Below are 22,448 nucleotides of genomic sequence, written 5' to 3'. Positions count from 1 at the left end.
TTTCGAATGTAATTCGATCTATTAAATTATGTAATAAATTTCGTGTAGAGTTGAAATAATTATTTTTTAAAGCATTAAGATATATTATGACTTTTTTATAGAAATTATTTAACATTTCTTTCATTATATCTAGATCCATTAATTTTTTATTCCACAGAATTAAAGATACAGAAATAAATACTGAATTATCTAGTACAGAAGAACGAAAGAAGACATGTGGACTTTAAAATATGTGACATAAGAACATTTTTTAATTAATTATTTGATCCACGCAATTAAATAACCTTCGATATAAATCAAAAAGAAATAAACTCTGAAATTACCTAACCATGCAGGGGGACAAATTTTTATTTTTAATTATATATTGACAGAATTTTCATACTTCATCATGTCAGAATATTTCATGAACTATGGATATTTTAATTAATTTTTAGGCAACGCAAGCGATGGATAAACATTGCCCGATAATTTTAAAAACTATAAAAATTTTAAGGTATATGTCATTCGAACAGTGTTGAAGTATCCAGGCCAAGGAATAGGAGTCCTCTCAATTCTTTTCGATAGGCAAGGGTGCCGAGAGGATTATCCTACGTTCCCGCTTTCTCGCGACAAACTTCGCCGCGTCCTTTTGTAACGCCTAGTACAACGGATAATAATTACCAGAAAGTTCCAGGACCCAGGACCAGACTTAAGCGACGCGCGCGGCAAACTGAAAAGTTTCTCAGAACGAAATTCCCTCCTTTGTTCCAGAAACACAACCCCCAAGAGCATAATACACTACCTTATCTCGACCTGTGTGTTCCACCTCCCTTGTAACGCAACCGCGGCATCCTCATCCCCATCTCCCCCCCGTCAATCCCGCGAAGATTATCGCATTGTCCTCGGATCTCCTGATGCGTCACTCACCGCGTTTAAGAATCGTCGTAAAGAAGAGTGGCTCGCTTGCGCGGGCAAGCACACGCGGCGGAGGATAAGGACCGAAGGAGACGCTCGGAACGAATTGCTTTAAGAGAGTGTTTTAGCCTGTGCCACGCGATACTTTAATCCTTCTAGTTCTAGTTCTTCCTTTCATTTGCTCCACTGATCTGTTCGATCGCCATTGGACGATTATTTGTTATTGTGGAGAATAATTTATTTGACTAGTAAATAGCTTTGTAATGTATTTAAGCGACTGAGGTCTGACAAATCTTTATAGAAATTTTTAGAAGAGTGCTATAAATATTATTTGGTACTGTGAAGAGGCAATTTTACAATAATAATTTTTATAACTATTTTTAAAACATAAAATGATGTAATATATAATATAATGTAAAGTATAATAAGAAATATAATATACAGTGTAAAATACAATATAATATACTATATAACATAGAGTACATCATAAAGTATAGCATACAGTACGTCATTCAGTATGACATACAATATAATATACAGTATAATATATTGTATAATATAATGTAAAGTATAGTATACAATATAATATAAAGTATTACATACAATAAAATAAAATTTATAATACATTACACAATATAAATTGCACAATAAATAATACCAGCAACATAACCAACAAAAATTGTTCCTTCAATGAATTGACCACAGCAAAAACCACTTAAAAATCAGAATTGAAGAAAACCAGCAACAAATCGAAACGAAACGTGCAATCTGCAAATAACCATCCACCATCCAAGCAACACTCTCTTAAACAAGGTCCAAACAAGATGAATCACCGCTTTGCAAAGAAACGAAGCCGCGGCGAGATTAAAACGAGAAACGAACGTCCATCAACCGAATCGCAGAAATTTACCGAGAATCTCCCGAGCGATGCAACCCGAAAGGCATCCGAATGCAAACGTAACAGCGGAACACGCACGATTTTCCCTTCGTCTTACACTCCACGCCCGAAACTGTACATCACACCCGTATTCCCCCCCCAAAATTCCCGGCCGGCCCTCTCGAAGACTAGCGGCACTTCCAAGGAAATAAACAACACCCCCTTTACGCGCAACCCTCTCACCTGCCCGTGAAACGAGTCCCGACGCTGTACCAGCGATCGCCACAAGCTATACGTCGTCCCGTCTCTCTCTCTCGCGTCCGCGTTCGCCCGGTTCTCCGTTTCTCTCGTTCTTTTCCCCCCCACTACGACCGCTCCTTGGTCGTGCGGCCAAACCACCCCTACGGCAGCACTTTATTCCAACCTCGGCACCAACGCGAAGTGGGTGGACGTGGGGTCGGCGGTACGCCGAGGGGTGAGGGAGAACGCGAAAGAGAGAGATATACGTGGAGGGAAAGAGAGATAGAGAGAGAGAAAGGGAGGAAGAGGGGCGGAGAGGGAGGGGACTAGAAACCGACAAAAAGAGAAACAGAGAGGCAGCGAGAGCGCCGGTGGGGGCGCAGAGGGTTGGAGTTGGCGTTGGTTAGACGCGGCGGTGGTGGCGGTGGTGGAGGGGGGGGGGGGGGGGGGGGTCGGAAGGGCAGACTGTGTTTCTCCGCGAACCCCTCCAGCCCCCACCTTGGCCGCACGGGCGCCAACGTCAAGCGCTTTCGAGACGTTAAGGCCGACACTCGTGCGGCGCACTTCGGCCCGACGACATCGGCGAGCATCGCGGTCACGTGCGCTTCGCGGTACCGTGTACAGCACCGGAGGGATATCAACCCCCTCCCCCCCTCGATTGAATCGACGGATCGCGCCGCGAACGTCATCGTATTCCCAGTGACGACACGATCGTCCGTGGTCCTCCCCTGAAACGAGAAAAAAAAAAAGAAAAAAAAGAAAACAACTAGTCTCGACCGTCCGGTGGACACAGGTCCTCGCTGTCACGTGGCACGGGAAGTGGCGATGCGCGAGCAAGGGTGACAAGTGTTGTATGCTTAAAGTGAGACAGGCAGGGTGAGATCGTTGCGTCGCACGGCAGGGTCGCGGCTGGTTCCTCGATGCGCCCTACCTCGGACGGTGCAGTGTGTACGCGGCGGCAAGCCAAGGATCTCTGACGAAAGGGACACAGTGTCGAGCGGTTTTTCGGTGTCGCTTTTGGTGTCGGAAGTTGTGCAGCGACTAGCAGGAAGCACGGAGGATCGGGTCATCGTCGACAACCACCACCAGCACCATGAGGAATTCTTGCCTCGTTCCTGTGAGTATAGATCCTGCCATCCATAGATTCTGCGTTGATTGAAGTGTCCTCTGACTTTTTCACAGCGTCGTCTTTTGCGACGTCGTTGCTCCATTCGATTGTCGTTGCCCGCGCGCTAAAGATCAGCCTCCGGAGAGAGCGCGGCGTGTCCCCGAGCGGTCGCGTTTCACGCTCGCCTTCCCTCTTTTTAGCGGCGCGTCTTGCCGCGGATCAAAGACCGACGTCCTCGCTTTAATCTGCCAACGACGCGATGGCACAGTTTCCCTCTTCCGAGCCCCACGGTTTTCAGATTCCGCGGTCGGACCCGGGTCCCATGGGCCTAGCCCCGGCTCACGGCTCTCGTTCGCCGCTCCGTGCTCGCTGTTCCGAGCTCGCGGATGCCGAAATTAACGGACAAGACCACGTGACTCTGCTGAGGGAACGAGGTCAGTCGGTGCACGCGACCACCTCCGCGGCGATTCCGGGACTTTTCGGGGCTATCCTCCGGAAAGATACCCCCCGGTGCATGCTATGCTTCTAGGACACCTGAGAAGCACCGGACACACCGCCGCCGCCGCCGACGCGCCTCGCTTCAAACGGAGTTTCGAGAGCCGGCTCTATAAAATTAACCCTTTGCACTCGAAGCCGTTTGTACTGTAATTCTAAAATAACTTATCTAATATGTAGCATTTCCATTTTATACGAAATGTAATTACAAGATGTATTTTATGCGCATAAAATTGAATATGGCAACTCGCGCGATAAAAGTTGTACTTTTATATCATTTTTGAAATCTAATTTTTTATAATATAAAAATTATTTTAAAACGTGTTGCAACAATCTTAGCGGTGCCTCGGAGTCATCAATCCAGAGTGCAAAGGGTTAATACGACGGTCCAGAGGATCGTATGGCGTGCGATTTAATTTGTATTAATAAGCTGATAGCGGAGGATGTTTTAAATTATTTTCTATGACAATTAAAATTGCATTAGACAATCCGGTACCACAAAGTTTAAACTGCAGCCTAGCGAGCAATTTCTTGTGACGTAGAACAAGAGTTTTTCGTTTGGCGAGCCCTCCTTTGTGCCATAATTATTCATACCCCTCAACAAGTTGCAAATAAGTTCCCCTCGCGGACTTTATAATTTTGGAAATTCATGGAGTTTCTTCTGGGAGATCGCCTAACTGCTCAAAAAGTAAACGATATTGTTATTTTCATAAAATATAGTGGACAAAGTTTTTCTGGTATATATTTTTTTGGTTTAAGAATTATTGATTTTATTTAACCAGAAATCTAGAGGGATACTAAAAAATGTCAATGGAAGGTTCATACTGCCATCATTTACCGACATGCCCCGTAACTAATACTAAACAATTAATACTAAATTTATAGCCTGTTAAAAATTATTGACACGCATAACAATTCAAAGAAACAACAAGATATAATAAAAACGCAGTAACCCTAACATTACACCAATATTTTAAAATTAATTAAAACTTAAAATGCTTAAACATCCGAATTTTAAAATAAAATAAATGGACTTGGGTCACTTTCGAAATAAACGCCTCAATTTCGAAATTGCTTTTTTAACCTTCGCGATAATTTAGCATTAACTTCAACCTTCGCAATAAGGTGTACGACTAAGAGGCAGTGTTTATCCATTCGTCAGACCTCGATAATTATCCCTGCCCTGTGAATCAAACGGCAAGGTCACGTGTGCCAATTTTTTAGCGAACAAGGTACTCGCAAGTGTCATTTATCTTTATCGACCAAAAAAATCGCAGGAACTTTGTTTGTTAGCAGAGATTATAGCGAATGGGGGGGTGGATGGTTCTGCGGCGGACATTTCGGTTGAGAAATTCGTGGTCGGCGAACACCGGAATTTTGAAAGCGGCTCCGCAGGACGAATGATCAATTTTCCGTGGCCGCGCGATATTTAGGTCGCGTTGGCTCGCGGAACAAGGCTACGCACGCCTGGAGAATCGTCACACGAAAGTAATAAGGGAAAAATGCCAGTTAAATCCGCGGACAAAAGCGCGGTTTCGCGAGACCGGTCGTTGATTACGGTCCCATTAAACGCGGGGCAAATTATTATCGATTCCGCGGCTGTTATCCGCCGCGTGCTCTCGACGTTCGTTCCTCCCTTCCTCCCCCTTCCCCCCTTCTCTCTCCTTCGCCTCTCTTTTCTGCCACGTTGCTGCATATTAATCAAATTCAATTTTCGCGACCTGTAATTCGGAAATTTTTCCCAGCCGTCGCGAAATCACGCCGATTAATATCGCGATTGCCGGACGGATTTTCCGGTTTACCGCGCGAGAAAACTGTACACAACGACGGCGATAAGTATATGGAGACCTGTTAGTTTTGCGCCTGGAGCTGTTCATTATTTAAATGATTAATATTGGCGACTTTATTTCAATGAAATGATTTCTGAATTAGACGCGCGAAAAGATTATGCGGAATGATGTCGTGGTTACAATTATATGGTTATGTTATATTATAATATTCTGCTGTTTATAAACTGTACTTTATAGTATGTGCTGCTATATTTTATGCTATACTGAACTATACTGTACTATGTAGTTAACTATGCTAAAATATAGCGATGATATTCTCTTACGTTAAAAAACATAACCTAAAATATTTTAGAAAAATATATAGAATTTAGTATGAACAGTTTTCTACAATTAAACATTCATGCTAATCTTAACATGATTTTTCAAAAAAGTTGTTCAAGCTAAACTCCATCTATTTTTAATTAATTTTGCAATAATTTAGTCCTAACGCAAAAGAAGAATATATTCCAAAGAAATCGCGATTTATCTAAAATAAATTCATGATAATCTTGACATTTCAAGTTCAACACAATTTTTTCAGAAATAATTCAAACTAACCTCCATCTATTTTTAATTAATTTTGCAACAATTCAGTCCTAACTTTGTTAACAATATATTCCAAAAAAATCGCGATTTATTCAGTGCAACTTCTATATATTTTTACCCCTGACATTGCACATCGTTTCCAGTAGATATTATGGCTTTCAACTCAAAATTTATTTATCTCCTATTATTTATTTATCTCGTATTTAAGATCGATTTAAGCGAAGCAACTAGCGAAAGTCCCGATCCGGGTGACCGTTTTTCGGCGATCGCGTATCGCACGGTGCAAAACCGGCGCGCTAATTAATGTTCAGCGCTCAGCGAGAAGTTGATAGAGAGCGTTTCGACGGAATCGCGCGACCGGGGGCGTCCCGCTTTTCCGCGAAGAAAGTTGAATGCCTTTCGGAGTCGTATTGTGCGAATTTCGGGCCATTGCTGTTTGACGCTGGCTGAAACTTGGCCGAAACTTACGAGCTACCACGCTTCGCTACATACAATACCGGTCGGGGAGAGAAAGAGCGAGATAGATAGATAGATAGAGAGAGCGAGATAGATAGATAGATAGAGAGAGGGAGAGAGAGAGAGTTCCCGGAGCTTCCAAAGCTCCAACCGTTTGCCGGCATCGCTGCCGAAAGAACTCGTGAATGTGCAAACATCTAATGCATGCCGTTTGGACCTGTTTCTCGATGATTCCAACTTCCGCGGAACTTCGGATCCTCCGAGAGCCAGCACCCGCTTCCCGTTCTCTTTTTTTTCCTTCCTCCCTCTCTCTCTCTCTCTCTCTTTCTATTTCGACGAGATATCCTGCTCGCTGACGATGCGCGCTATGCTCGAAATGGGGTTAGGCGAACGGAAATCTCTTCGTAGAAAAATGAGCCATTAGCTGCCTCGCTTTGGCGATCTTTTTGGAATTGTCGGTGCGCGTCCCCAGATATTTTTATCGGGGAGAGATGTACAAGGTGGTCCGTGCAATAAATTGTTCGATGCGAGAGTTGCTTGGTTTAAAAGGGAATAGCAGATACTGTATTTATCTTTTTAATACAAAGACTCGTCCCCAGAGTTTCGGTCTACTTAACCTAAAATCGTAGGTGTCAATGGTCATTTCTATATTTTAAGAATGAACGTATATTTAATTTATTTCGCGGTCTCGCATGATTCATAAAATAGTGACTACAAGATAAACTAGATCCAGAATGTAAGAAGAGTTTCGCTTTGTTTAACCTAAAATCGTAGGTGTCGACGATCACCTCCATATTTTATCCACGAATAAATGCACACATAATTTATCCCGTGGTCTCGCACGATCCATAAAATATCATCTCCGCTCCACGATACTCGAACAAAGACTTCATTGAAATATTCGTAAGAGCGCACAGAAATCGGCTTCCTTCCGCGTGGAAATCAAGTAATCCATTTGCTAATAACATCGTGTTTTAAGCTGATTCGTTTAATTAAAACGCGGGCAATTTTGCGGCGATGCGAAACGTTCGTTCGTATTTTCCTTTCCGATCGTGTAATTGAAAATTTACATGGATCGCTTTACACACGGGAATCAAACAAATTCTCGTTTTACTAACAAGATTGTGCCCGGACTTGATCCACATTCAATTCGGATAAGAGGCAAATTTTTACCGCGAGAAAACTGGCTCCGGTAGAGCCTCGAATGGAAACCGAAATAACTAAATTATTAACGACGCCCTACTCGACTTCATTATTTTAACGCGAGACAACAGGTAGCCGCGGGGCGGTGCTTATTTGAACGCTGTGTATATTTCATTCGGTAATTATGTTTCAATTGTTCGAGGATTCCGACGATGCGACGGGGAAACGATAATTGTCTTTCATTGGAAGATTTGACGAAGTAGTTTATTACGAATCTCTAGCAAGCTTTCATTGGCAAACAATTCTATTTGGATCGTGAATAATTTATTATTTAATTGACAATTAAATCGTGTCTGAGAAGGCAATGATTATTTTGATAATTTTAGATTCTTTCGAGATGACGTATACGTCTTAATTATACCCTTAATTATATAATATAGAACATTATTTTATATTATACCCTTAATTATTTTCAATATTATACCCCTAATTATATTTTATATTTCTTTATTTTCTATATTTTATATTTTTGATTTTCTATATTTTATATTTCTCCATTTCTTATATCTCATATTTTATAGTATTAATTACAGTCTGAGATAATAAAAATATCATCAGAACCATTAACCTAAAATATTAGACTAAATATCTTGCAACTTGTCTGCAGATAGATATTTCAGAATAAAATTCAGCCCACAGAGATTCTATCCACATTATCCACCATAATAATATTAATCTTCCAGTTTCAATTCCATTAACGAAATTACAGTCATGCTTCGTTCACATAAGCCGGAAGGGTGACAAGTAAGTTCACATAATCGGCTTATTCAGTGCAATTATATGGACTGCCGAGGGTTGTTCACTGCAATTACATGAATTACCTAGGGTTCTTCAAATAATTAAAACCTCGTCGTATTATATTAGTGTATTGCAAAAATCTTCGTATAAACGAAGCTCCAGTGTACGCTAATACTGCAAGAATTTTTGGAGTCGATCTTGGACGTTGAATGCAGGAAATCAACGCTCCAGGAAATTTAGCTCCTAGAAGCTAACGTTTCTAGGATTTCGTAGGGTATTTGCCCTAGGAGACGAGGCTTGTTTTCGGTCCCCTGGTAAACAGACGCGTTCGACAGGGCCCCTAATCTCGCAGGACAATGGCAGAGGATCTTCGTTACCTCATCCAGGAACTTTTCTCACCTTTCGAAAGGGATCCGGGGGAGGGAAAGGAAGCCAGAGGCTCGCTCCCGCCCCGGGACAAAAGTCCGCTTCACGAGCCGGCGATTTTGCGTGACCAGCCCTGGATAGAAATAGAAGAGACACACAGAGCACCCCCCGACGACGGGGGCCATTGTATGGCCTCTTGCGGACCTGTCGCCACCCCTGGCCCCCCTGCCGATACCTGCCCCGAAAGAGAGGCTCTCGCGGGGCGGCGGGTGTCCGTCTCGGACAATAGGTTAGGAATCAGCACGAGCCAAAAACCTACGGGCCGCAAAAAGCCGGCAAATAAAAGTCCGCGCGGTGTCGCAGATGAACACGGATAACCGGGGCGTGAAAAGCAGATAAGTCGAAGGGCGACGACGGGGTTTGTCGTCGGGGAGCGAGGGGTTGGAGAGGGTTCTCGCAAAAGAAGCGGCGAAGTGGTTGCCGTGTTAATGACGAACACCGGCGGGCGCCAATGGGATCACGAGTGGCCACGATGGTTCTCCTCCCGGTCCTACGGACGCTTTTTGCACACACAATTATTCTTTCGCTCGCTCGTATTGATCACCGCGTTCCCGGATCAACCGCGATGCAAATATCCGGGCCGATGTCATTATGCGCGAGGCATCACTTCACCGCCGGAATCGGGGCAACGAGCGAGTTGAAACCGACCGGCGCCAATGTCGCCGGCGCGTCCTCCGCGAGTGTTGCTTTCCTTGGCTTTTTAATTGTTGCGCGACTCTGCTAGGAAATGTTGGGCCAGAGTCGCGAATGAAACGCGAATTTATTCGCGGACGCGCGTGATCGAATTAGCAGCGACGTCACAGCGACAACACAATTGTTTAAACAGGCGAATCAACGGTCTCCTCATCGCCGTCTCGACTCTTTTATTTTCCGAAAATAATTGTTTCGCGTTCTTCAACGACGTCATCCGAGCGCACACTGTACGCAAAAGAGGCGAAGACCAAAGAACGTAGAAATAATCTAGAAACACTTTGCACTGCGACGTCTTTTAGAACTGCGTTGACAATCACTCTTTCTTCTTTAAAACGTTCGTCGCCGACAGTTAGACACTAAAATCTCCACATATAATTAAAGCAATTTATTTAATTAAAATGAAACGAAAAAGTTCACGTTTATCATTAAGGGATGACGTTAGGACTCTTTCGCATTCGAAAAATCATAGTCGAATTCATATCGTAATAAAAATAAATTTTAATTAAATTAATAATTTCCTCTATGAAACATTTTTGCTTCCTTTTTGCTTTTCTTCTTTTTAATGTCTTTTAAGTGCTTTTGTTTCCAAGCTTCGATAACAGAAGAATTGATTTTTATTTCAACGCCAAAAAAATTAACAATACTCATATTTAATAAATCTTGTGCGTGGGATCTTTGTCGCGAGTCCGACTCGTTATAACATTGACGTATAATAATTAACAATCTTTATAAGCGTTTAAAACGGGGAATCGTAAAAACGGCAAATCTAACAAAGCTCCCCGGAAATCCGTAAAATCGAGCGACGCCCGTAACGAAGTCTGTTCGAGGAATCTCCCCGGCGAGTAATCGGATCATTCCGCGTAGAGTCTTTTCTCTCACTCTTTCACTCTCTCACTCTCTCGCGTTTGGCGCCGATCGGAGACGTAATAAAAAGCCGAATAATTCATGGTAAACTGCGGCCAACATCGTAGGCAGAGAGAAGCCCGCTGTCCTCCGAAATCCTATTACAAGAGACCAGGGCCTGATAGGCTATTCACACAGAGAGAGAGAGAGAGAGAGAGAGAGAGAGAGAGAGAGAGAGAGAGAGAGAGAGGCACCCGGCTGATTATCATCGCGATAATAGCCGCGGAAGATTACCTGTGGTCTTTGAAGAAAATTTAATCAAAAGGTTGAATCGACCGGGTTCGCTGCCGGATCAGAATACCATCGCTGGCGCGCTGGCTGGGTCCGATGAGACTTCTGGAAATTCTCGCGGCCATTACCGGAGCTCGGTGCGCGCCAGTCACTCGTATCTATAGAATGTTTCCTTATGCCTTGCAAGTGACTCAGGGGTTGCGTCGCCGTCGTCGTCGCCGTCGTCGTCGTCGTCTTCGTCGGTGAGATGCTCGCCGAGATTTCCCATGGGCGGCCGTGTAACTGGGACTCACGCGAACAACTTGATCCGTGTAGGCCTTTGACGCGCGCGCGCCCGCTTACTTTACATTGAATCGGGCCGTATCCGACGGTATAATACCGATTTCAATTGCGAAACACCGGCCTTCAATTAGACGATGCTAATCGGCCGACGAATCGTTTCGAACGATTAACCTCCTCGCGATCTCGTTCACAGCTGTGGGGGAAGGAGCAACGTTGCCTCGCGGTGATCGTTCCCTGAATTTTAAGTCGAATCACTCTGACCTGTTTCGATTCCAGGTTAACGCGCTCTTTGCGACGTTCTTTCGTTAGCCTTGCGGTGGTTGCAGAAGCGATCCATCAGACTTTAAATTGTTTAAAAGTCTGTTGAATATTCTTTTGGAATATCAGCGTTAAGAAAATAATTTATATCGTCAAGAATTTATATTCGTCGACTACATATACTGATAGATAAAAAGACGATATGACGTCACTCTTTGCTGTTGACTGCAGCAAGAAGTATTCGTTGAATAATTGCTATTATTTTAACAAGAACTCTAAATTTAATTAACATAAGCAGCGCAACGCATTGCTGTTATATATATTTTATTTTCTCTTTCAAACGCAACCCTTGAACACCAGAATTTCGTGGTGATTCAAACCAGTCGCAATTGTCTAAATATTTCGTCGAGCAATTACGATGACCGCGTGAAACGTTGTTTAGCAAAAAGCCCGGTGAATCACCGCTCGAGACGACAATCGCCGTAGAATTCTGGTATCGCGGGATATAACGGATGGCCGGAATGACTATCCCCGGGGTCAGCAAAACCGACTATTTGTCCGGTCAGAGGTGATTCACTGCGGCAGGTAGCACAGTCATCCTTGACGTAGTCATCGTTCAAGCGGTGATTTCCAAGTGGCGCGGAGCGTTTCGAAGGAAGAAGCGTCGTTTCTATTGGCGCGATGGAGACTGCGGGTAACGACGGGGCGCAGGGCTATTTTCTCGGGAGTTTGCAAACCCTCGAGAGAGAGAGAGAGAGAGAGAGAGAGAGAGAGAGAGAGAGAGAGAGCACAGGTCGCGACGGTACGTGCCAATTTCTCTCGCCGGGGTTTTGAGACAGCTTGTTGCGGCTTGTAGCAAGGCGGGGGGGAGGGGGAGAGGCTTGTTCCACGTAGTTCTGCCAGGTGGTGCTTGTTCGCGGCTTTTGGCAGGACCGGCAAAGGTTGCCGCCGCCCCGGCCAACCGTGATCACACGCTTTGTCCGATGAAATTCGTCCACGTTCGTTTTCTAACGAGCCGAAACGACCGGGCGGACGCTTCGCGCGCGCGGCGCGGCTCGCGAGCGGAATTACAAGCGTCCGAGTTCCCCGCGGAAAGAGACATGCACGAGCGTTTTGTCCTCGTTGGATATAAGCCTGTGTTGTCGCCCGTCCTTTCGCAACCTGTTGTCTTCCGGCGATCGAAGTGTCGGCTAGAACGTCCTAATTAGAGGTTCGACGACGTCGACGTCGGGCCGACACTGCCGGCGAAAATCGAGTTCTATTGTTCTACGGGATACAAGTCTACTTCGTATCGCATCGGCGGATCGATGGCCGGATGCGATGGCTTGATTTTTCAGATTGATATCGGCTGATTCGATCGCTCGACGATCGCCGATGTTGCTGCGACGTCCGTAGACTTCGACGGCTCTGTCGAGGCGCGCTTTTCGTGAGAGAAACTCGGATTTACTCGCATTTTCTTTCTCGCGAGGCAAGACGATACTGTTATACCAAAAATAATTATTGTCGAATTCTAGATGGGATAATGTCGGTAGAATAATTTTAATTATTATAGGAAGACTGTATTTATTGCTAACTAAAGTCCAGTTTGAATAACTTCAGTAGAATTATTTTAATTATTATGGGAAGATTGTATTTATTGCTGACTAAATTCCAGTTGGAATAACTTCAGTAGAATAATTTTAATTATTATGGAGACGCTGCATCTATTGCTGACTAAAGAATTAATTACATGAATAAAGAGAAGAATTTGTGAATGCAACAATATACTATTTATCATCGACAGTTTCAAATTTTTAGATTATTTGACACAGACGTGTTAACCTAATTTTATACTATTTTTATAATATTCTGTCTTCATAAAAATACCATTCAAATTTGTAGATTATTTGACACAGACGTGTTAACCTAATTTTATACTATTTTTATAATATTCTGTCTTCATAAAAATACCATACTTGAACCACATCTACACAAACCCTAAAATAGCGAATCGTTCAGAGAAATCATTTTCAGCCGAACGATTCCACAACGTGTGCAACAAACAACGCTCGCGGTATCCTCGATCAAGATACTCAAAGCATAGAAATCTCGACGCAAGGATTGGCGCGATCGAATCGCGAAGCCAGAAGGACGGAAGAGCACAGCGTAACCTTTCGCTTTCGCGATGCAGCAGCGGTTGCAAGTCACGCGCAGCAACATTGAGGATCTAACAAATCGCAGCTAACACTCGTGACGGTGTGAACAAGCTTGTGCAAACACCTCGGACTAATTGCCATCGAATTCGGAAGAAAGTGAGTCGACGGGACTGCATGTGGACTGCATAGGGACTCGGGATCGTTATACTGTGATCGAGTGCAACCGATGCAGTTTTCCGTGGGAAGATTGCGAAGGATGAAAGTCGCCGTGTTTGTTCATCGGACTTCGATCGCGTCGGTTTCGACTCGAAAACATCGCGAGACGAAGAGATGGGGGAGAGGGGGGGGAAGAGGAGAAGGGTGGGGAAGGGGTAGAGGTCCCATTCGCAGAAGGAGGGAAAGATAAAAAAAAAGAAAAGGGAACTGCAGGCTCATTACGCTGATTCTCGAGGCGGCAGCGATCGTTCGCCGGTCGTCCCTTCGATCAGTCTGTATTCGGGGGCCGCGGGCGGTAAGTGGCCTGTTAATGGGTCGAGGAGCGGACTCGGCTGGTCCTAGCGGGCACTTTACAGATTGCCCTCAAGTAGTAAGCCGTTAAGCCCCCCGGTGCTGTACAGAAAATGTTTTAAGAACCGAAGGTAGGGCTGCCAGCCTAAAAGGATTACCGGCCCGGCGCGGCGTGACCACGCGCGAGAGAGCATTTAACTGTGGAAGCTCTGCCCGTGAGCTTATCTCTCTAACGACCGCTCTCGCGTTTTACGGATTCTGTCGTCTGCCAATCGGCCGTGCTCGCCGCGCGACCGACCGACCGTTCCTCCCGATGTGCTGCCCCGTGGATCCACAGATTACGGAACGATCTATGAATCACGGGGACACACCGCGATACCGATCCTTGAAATCTCTGCCGCGCGGCGCCCGGTGTCTCGGGTGTGTTTTGTCAACCGAAGGAGCGAAAAGCATCGAGACGCTGCTAACTATGTAATTGCGTTTGTCATTTTGGTGATGGCGGTTTAATGTTTCTTGTAACACCGTCGAATTTTTAGCTCGCTTTTCTAAGATGTAATATTGATCTTTAAATAATTGTTGAAGCAAATGGCGGAATAGTTTTACAAGAGTGCCGTGTGATATTTTAAGATTAATTTTGTGTATAACTTGCTATATTAAGAGCTGCGTTGATTAGCATTTATTTATCCTTAATATCTTCCTTAATAGTGTCAGACAATTTTTATTTCTTTTATTATTTGAATGCGCTTTCGTTTCTAGACTTTGTTAACAGAAGAATTTATTTTTATTTCGATACATTAATATTTATTAGATCCTGCATGAAATCCTGATCGAAATATATCAAGCTATACAAAGTAAATAAAAATAAAAAGTAAAGTAAAAAAATGATTACTTAATCACGTCAAAAATTGATCACAGAACGAATCGATTGAAATCGAATATTTCAGAGTCTCTAAACGGAGAAAATTGATCAATTTCTAGTCCGAGCCACGTGCGAAATCAACGTGATAAAAATCATCGTCAATAGCTACTCTGTATCTCGCAGTGAACGCGAACAATTATTATGCATAGAGACGTTCGTCCAATCATAATGGAACGACACGCGGCGTCGGAGGAAGGTCGAGAAAAGAACAGACGGCGCGAAGGAGTGCGACACCGGTGACGATTAACGTAACGACGAGCTGGAATGTAGACGCGGGTAACTTCGTGACTGGTTTACGTGCCAAAGAAGCACAATGGGGCCTCCCGGTAATAGCCACTCTCGCGTTTTATGGATCCTCCTAGCGCCAATCGATATGGGCAAGACGTTTCAGATGACGCGGAACAAGCGTCGTCCGACCGAACATCGAGACATTGGCTCTCGCCTAGGCTATCCTTTCATCATTCCGGGCTGGTAATGGACCGGCGCACCGTCGAGACGCGGGCACCGCGTGTATTGTACCCTCGATTCCTCGCCGAACGGCGTCCGTAATTTGGCAACGGGCTCCTCCGTTCAAATGGAACGCCCGGCCCGAGTATATCTCTTTTGCAGATTGCTGTTGTCGAGCGCCGAAAACTGTATTATTCGAATCGGTACGATGAATTGTAAAGAATGTTTGATAATACAGGGTGTCCTATAAAAGTCTAATCATTCGGAGATGAGAGGAAACTTGAGATCATTTGGAGAAATTTTTTCCTTTGCAAGAATTTTCTCTGAGGCGTCGTTAGAGAATTGTTAACGAAAAACGGTGACCAATGAGAGTCGAGATTATCACAAGTTATTTGACAATGATTAACCCTTTTACTAGGGCAGTCGTAAAAATTTTAATAGTGTAGTAATTTCTGACAAATATTCGATATTATTCTATGAAGCAAAATATATATATTATAGTAAGAATAGAGCAAAGTGGATGCTAGAATTTAGCGGAAACTATTAAAATGTGCACCTTTGCGTACATTCCCATTTTCTGAAATTGCTTAAACTCGCCAGCTAGAAAATTAATAAAAACTGCTAAGAGTTCTTCTAAAAATTATTCATACCATTATTCCAACATAAAGACCAAATATTTTCCCCTTTATCGTAACAACAAGCCAGCCTTTAAATCGAAACAGAATTTAATACTCCCACAATCGAAACCTAAAAATGCAACATCATAACCTAAAAACGTAACATCAAAATGAAGAAAAATTGCCTCGTTCCTCCAACAAAATTATCAAGCACAATGGAGCGTTGATCAACGCAGCACAAAACGAAACTGGGTTAACGTCGCTGCGCGCGTTTCGCCCAATTCGAAAAGTTCGCAAGGAGCCGTAGAAGAAATGTGCGAGGCCGGGCAGGCTACCGGCAACACGTGCACGACAGGGCGCGCGAGTATCGCCGGTAAATTAGCAAAGAACTCTCGTGAAAGATATCGAGAAACGATTCCCTAACGAGGAACAGAAACGGCCGGGCACAGACGGAAGGCGGAACGCGGGGCCGTCGGTCCCTACGAAACAATCGAAGTAACGACCCTGTCGATAGATAAGAAGGGTTTGTCCCGTCGATAAAGGCGCGCGCGCTAACCAACACTAGCGCGCGATCGGAACTCGTAGAAATCATCGGGAGTTCACAATGCGGGGAGGCGGCCACGGAATATACTTGTGTACACGCGTCTTATCGACCGTATCGGCGCGCATAACGTGACACCCTCGAGGAATCCTACTTGAGATTAGGTCTACCGAACGCGGCAGAGATAGGTTTAAGGTTGCGTTCTCACGGGGAGACTCTGCTATCTGATTATCGCCTGCTGGGCTACTTTCTGATTACTTGCGCGTACGTTTGCGCGGCGATCACCTGGTTAGACCGTCGAATCTGTTCCACTTTCGAATAGGTTTAACAAATTTGAAAATCGAGGAACGTGGTTTTTGACTTAGTTTGATACTTTTCAAGGCGGTGTATATAGACTAGTTTGTTGAGTAAAATGAGAGGATAGTTTTGTAGAAGTTGCTATTAGCTGGAATGACAAGTAGATTAAATTCTCAGCAAAAGTCAGCAAAAATTGAAACAGTACTTTTTGTACTGTACTTTTTTAATTTATATATGTATGTAGAAAATTTTATTAAAATTGCCTGATTTTTCTATAAGATTATTCTATAAGGTAATTCTGTAAGGAAATTAAAGACAATTTAATGATACGTTATCTGTGATCTACATGTTTTAGTCATTTTTCTTGCTCTTATTTAATTAAACCATTTGTATATACAGTTTAAAAATTTGTCAAACACACAGGCCTAAAATAGACGTAAAATGGACCTTTTTAAGCCGTCCACTCTTCCCCCCCTCATTACCTTCCAAAAACTTTACAACTTGCGTGCTTACCAATTAACTCTACATTTATCTCTCTTATTAATCTCTAAATTAATCTCGTCTATTAAAAAATGACCCAAATGCAAAAATACCTAGCTCCATTACCGTACCATCACTGAAACGAGTATCGCCTATGATGGGGCTCGCAGTGGCCGCATCGACGGTCTAATATCGGCGAAGAATTTCGTTCGCAGAAACAAGAAGATCGGAAACTTAGTTACCGAACTCCATCGATCACCGATGAAAAAATAAAGAAAAATCCATCCGGCACACGGGATCGTGACTCCGTAGGTATGCCGGGGCCCGAGAGCACAAGCCTCCCTCTCTCTCTCTCTCTCTCTCTTTCTCTCCCGCGGTAGTTCCACGTTTTACGATCCGCTACCGGCGAGAATCCCCGAGGACTGCAAGATTTTCGTGATCTCCGGGGCTTTCGCTGCGCAACCAAGGAGTGTCGGGAACGCGGGAGGAAGTCGCACAGCGAAGTTGAAAAGGGGTGAATCGATTCGGAGTACTCGCGTACGAGGGGGGGGAAATTCCATTTTCATAATACCTGACCAGGGATTTGCCGCGGCCGCGCGCTGGACAAACATTTGCTGACGAACTACCCCGGAAAATTCGCGTTTTCGAAATATTCTAAACACGGCCGCGGTTCCGCAAAAATAGTTGGCCGGGGATGCGAGTTGCCCTTTTAATATACACTTTTAACGCGAGTATTTTTTCGGGGCAGGTTCTTTCCGCGCGAATTTTTATAACAGGACGAAAATATTCTGCGAATACTGTTTTCGTAATAGAAGGTTTTTTGGACGGTACGACTGGTAATAAAATGCAAGAATTATTTTATATAATATTTATTGTATTATTTTAGGTATTATATTATACCGAGCTTTAGAAATAGTTCTGAATTAATAAGTACTGAAATTCTAAATTTAAGTACTAAATTAATTAATTTAAGAATTATTTTATATTCTGTATATATTATATTTTCTATATAATATACTATATCACACGGTGCTCTTGAAATAGACCTTGCCAATTTAATAGTACAACCCCGCAATAATTTCTGAAAAACACAAGCCACCCCTTGGCTAAAAAACTTGCCGAGACTTTTTGACAAGAACTTGGTCAAAAACTAGTCAAAACCTTGGCTCAGGTTAAAAAAAGTTGCCAAGAAATAATCGCGGCTTCCGAATTTTCCTATTTCGATTTTCTGACATTTTTCGGGGGTGTCCACCCCCAGCGTTGCGTCGTCGCGAAACTCCGGTGGATCGTTACGGGTGTGACCGTATCCAGCGCCTTATTTATAGAACGATCCCAGGGGGGTGAAGGTGCGTGGGTGCCCGGCGAAACAGTCGCAAGAGTGTATAAAGCTGAGCAAGAGACTATCAATCACGCGGGAAGAAGCTGGGCAAGCAAGGGGTGGCTCTCGCCCCGGGGGCTGCCTCGCCCCCGCTGGCCCGCCGACGTTTACGCGGGTAATTGCTTTCCACGACACGTGTGCCCCGACGACGACGACGACGACGGCGTCGACGTCGTGCTCGTCCTACGCGTCGTCGGCCGTGGACCATCTTCTGAATACCTGACGAGGGAAACGGTGTTTAATCGCGCGCGATAAATCTGACCCGTGAGCATGCAACAGCTGTTTACGCGTTAACAGCGAATAATGGGGCCGTCCGGCCGCGTTCCGACGCACCAGCCGGCTTCCGGAATTCTTCGGGCTTGATGCACGAGGCGCTGCTGACCCTTTCGACTGCCGCAGGGTGCTTCATACCTTTCCACTTTTCGTATCGAGACTTAGCTTGTGAATTGTCGCACTTGTTGCGAAAATCGTGTAAAAAAGAAATATAATAGTTACAAAAGTTATTTGTTACTCAGCGAGTAGGATAATTAATTTTTACATAGCTGCATTTTGTATAAAAAAAAGTGCTAAGATAATGAATAAATACTCAATTTGGAAAACTCATTTGGTGAATTAATGGTACTTCATTTTTAGCTGAATGTCATCCCTTAGCTGTGATACCTCCTTCTCAACATAATAATTTATAGAAATAACAATACATAGTCTATTTAAACTTATCACTATTTTTGCTCTCTGACGAGTTTATTAAACTTCCATTAAAATTATTAAAGTTGACCTAGAGAAGTATATTTTTTATTTGCCTCTTTTATTCCAGCCTAACCTCAAAATATCCCAAACACTTTTAAGGATAGATTTTTATTTTCACTATGAATATAATTTAGATAATTAATTACTACTTATTATATCTGACGAGTATATTCGCCGTGACATAAAGTATTGCCACTGCTCCATGACGAGTATACTCGTCAACTGCAATTAATTGATTAAAAGAAATATAAAAATACTTTCTGCATTGAAAGTCCTGTATATGAATGCACTGTATATGAAATTCGTCTATATCAATGCACTGTATATGAAATTCGTGTATATGAATGCACTGTACATGAAATTCGTCTATATGAACGCACTGTACATGGAATTCGTCTATATCAATGCACTATATACGAAATTTGTCGAATTAACTGACGGCGCATTAAAATTGTTAATAATTACGTAACGAGGTCTTCGTCCGATAAAACACAGCCATTACGAAAACATCGAGCTTAAGCACCTGTTCCTAGCGCGTTCGCCTGGTTAGCAGAGGCTCCGCGACAACAGAGGCTCCGCGACATTATAAACGAGGGCGATCGTTTCTCGGTGTGTCCCATCGATAAAATCAAATCCGCGGGTAATTCGTAGCAACGCGGCGGGCGTCGGCCATTACAAAACCAATTTACTCCGTTTCACGGGCAATCGCGTCGAAAATGGCGCGGCCCGTGTAAAAATTTTAATTCCCCCGGTTATGGCCTCGTAAAAGTCGCGGGATCCCGCTTGTAACACGGCCTGTCTGTACACGGAATTTTGCATGGATATATTCATGGCCCGGTAACGCGGGGAAGCTCTCGCGATGCCCCCACGCAGATACGCGCCTGTATTCCCTCGATGATTTCACGCCGGTTTTTTGTTTTTTTATTTTTTTTTTCATCGGCATCGGATGCATATTAATTGCATTCCCGGTAGGTGTTTCCGCGAGCGGAGGGATCATAGAGGAAAATCGAGAGAGAGCGAGAGAGAGAGAGAGAGAGAGAGAGAGAGAGAGAGAGAGAGAGAGAGAGAGAAAGAGAGAGAGAGAGAGAGAGGGGTGTTACCAAAGCTGCGTGTTTAACGAGAGAGTCCCGTCGATTGTTATTCGCGTCTACTTGCGTACGTTTGGCCGAGAGCACCCCATGAAAACACGGTTTCGCTTGTTCATGGACTTACGTTACGATACGAATCTATTTATATGTTACAGCGCGCCGATCCAACCCCGTTCCGTATCGGCGCCGTATAATCCGAAAGTTTTGACCCGGAATTTCGATTGGCAGAAACGTAAACAAGGCTGTTCCCGCGTCGGCGCGTACAGTATGATAACCAACGTCGTATAGGATAGATTAACAATAGTTTCGCAGCAGTTTTATATTTTATATAAAATACAGTCGTACAGCAGACTCCGTTGGAAATTATTGAATTAATTCTTCTGTTCCAGTATGCACTATTATGATACATTTAAATAAATCGTGTTGACGTTATCATTTTAAATGGGTCACGTGGGTACTGTAATGAATTTAAATAATTCTATGGACACTGTAATAAATTTAAATAATTCTATAGACACTGTAATAAATTTAAATAATTCTATAGACACTGTAATAAATTTAAATGAATCATATAGGTGCTGTAATAAATTTAAATAAATCATATTAGATGCCGTAATACATTTAAATAAGTTATATGAACACTGAATTTAAATGAGTCATATGGACACTGTAATAAATTTAATCAAGTCATATAGGTACTGTTATAAATTTAAATAGACGATACTCTAATACTATAATAAATTTAAAGAATTCATATAGATAGTATTAGATACAAAGGGTTAATGTTCACGACATCGACGAACTACAATCAGCTTCCTCAAGCTTAATATTTACGCACACGAGTTCGCAGCAATCCTGAACTAAAACGAGTTAGACGACGCGAGAGAAAAGTAGGATGAAAATCACTCTTTGGCATCAATAATCTCGATAGAGTGTACGAAACTATAGATAGCGACGCTATCTCGTCAAATGAGCACGTTCGCGTATCTAGACAATAGAAAGTACTGATAAAGGCACTGCGTCCGCAGATAACGAGCCTCTTTTATTTTCTTCGGAAAAATTCTGTTTCGCCAGACGTCTAGTCGTTCTGTTGATCTTGATCTTGACATAGCTTGGATAATATGTCTATGGTTAAATTAAAAAAGTTGCAAGCAATTTGTCGATCACGAAGGCTACAGTTTATGGTGAACGCGAGGTTTCCAAGTGGAAACTATCAAGGACGATCCTAAACTATGCTGTGTACAGACTGTCATAATTTCAGTTGCGAAACTATAGCGAATTATTATACCGATGCGGCGATGATAGCGGGCTATATTTATAACGAGCTTCAACAAAAGGCAGGTGTCTATAGAATCGCTGTTAATTACTTCTAAATATATAGAGGATTTTCCAATGGGGACGGGTCGATGTTGACAGTCTCTATAGCGGCCATGTTGTTTTAAAAGCGTCGATTAAATCTGTTGTTTACGATTCAGTCGGTTATGGGGAATCATCGTGGCAAGTTACACGATTGTGCAAAATGATCAAATTGTGTTATCAAAATGAGTGTTCGTCAGTGAAAACGTTGCGCCGATTTTATGGTAGACGCGGCGGCCCTTCAAAGTCGACCTACACGGGCCCCTCGAATAAAAAAGAAAATTCGTTAATGCCTCGTACACGGCCCATTTTATTCCATTTCAAAATCGACCCGCCTTTACTGAAAAACCCTATATTTGGAATTTGCGAGCGGCGATACCGCGTGACGAAAGAACAAGAATTGTCCTAAATTGTCCTATGCTTCTGTTAAGCGTTTCGCACCACGTGCAGCATCGATGGCACGCGTTAAAGCTTTTTGTTCGGGCCACATGCACCACATGTGGTACCATGCTCTTTACTATGCGCAAGCTAATTATAAATCAATCGACGGCTCAATGAAATATTTGACGATAATATATTAGCCTCTCTCGCGAACGGGAATCGCTCGGTATACATTAGAAATTAATTGGCTTGAACTTGTGAATTCGTTCGAACGAATTAATTCCGTTGATGAAAAATCCATTAATTCGAACATCGGATGATCAGTGACGATGATTAATTATTTGCGCGAAATAAAAATCGTCGAGCGCAAGATTCT

The 22,448-nt window shown here is 43.4% G+C and overlaps 1 protein-coding gene across 1 annotated transcript in view; it reads left to right on the top strand.

Annotated features, from left to right (window-relative positions):
- Positions 1-2,574: 2,574 nt before the first annotated feature.
- Nolo (ADAMTS-like no long nerve cord) overlaps positions 2,575-22,448 on the top strand; it is a 247,065-nt gene continuing 227,191 nt past the window's right edge. The window contains exon 1 of the mRNA XM_078191531.1: positions 2,575-3,128. Coding sequence (XP_078047657.1) covers positions 3,105-3,128 — 24 coding nt within the window. The 5' untranslated portion in view covers positions 2,575-3,104. The remainder of the gene's footprint in view (positions 3,129-22,448) is intronic.

Source organism: Augochlora pura, chromosome 10, assembly GCF_028453695.1.
Source record: "Augochlora pura isolate Apur16 chromosome 10, APUR_v2.2.1, whole genome shotgun sequence".
Lineage (NCBI taxonomy): Eukaryota > Metazoa > Arthropoda > Insecta > Hymenoptera > Halictidae > Augochlora > Augochlora pura.
Note: the sequence above shows the minus strand (reverse complement) of the source record. Positions and strands in the feature narration are given on the sequence as shown.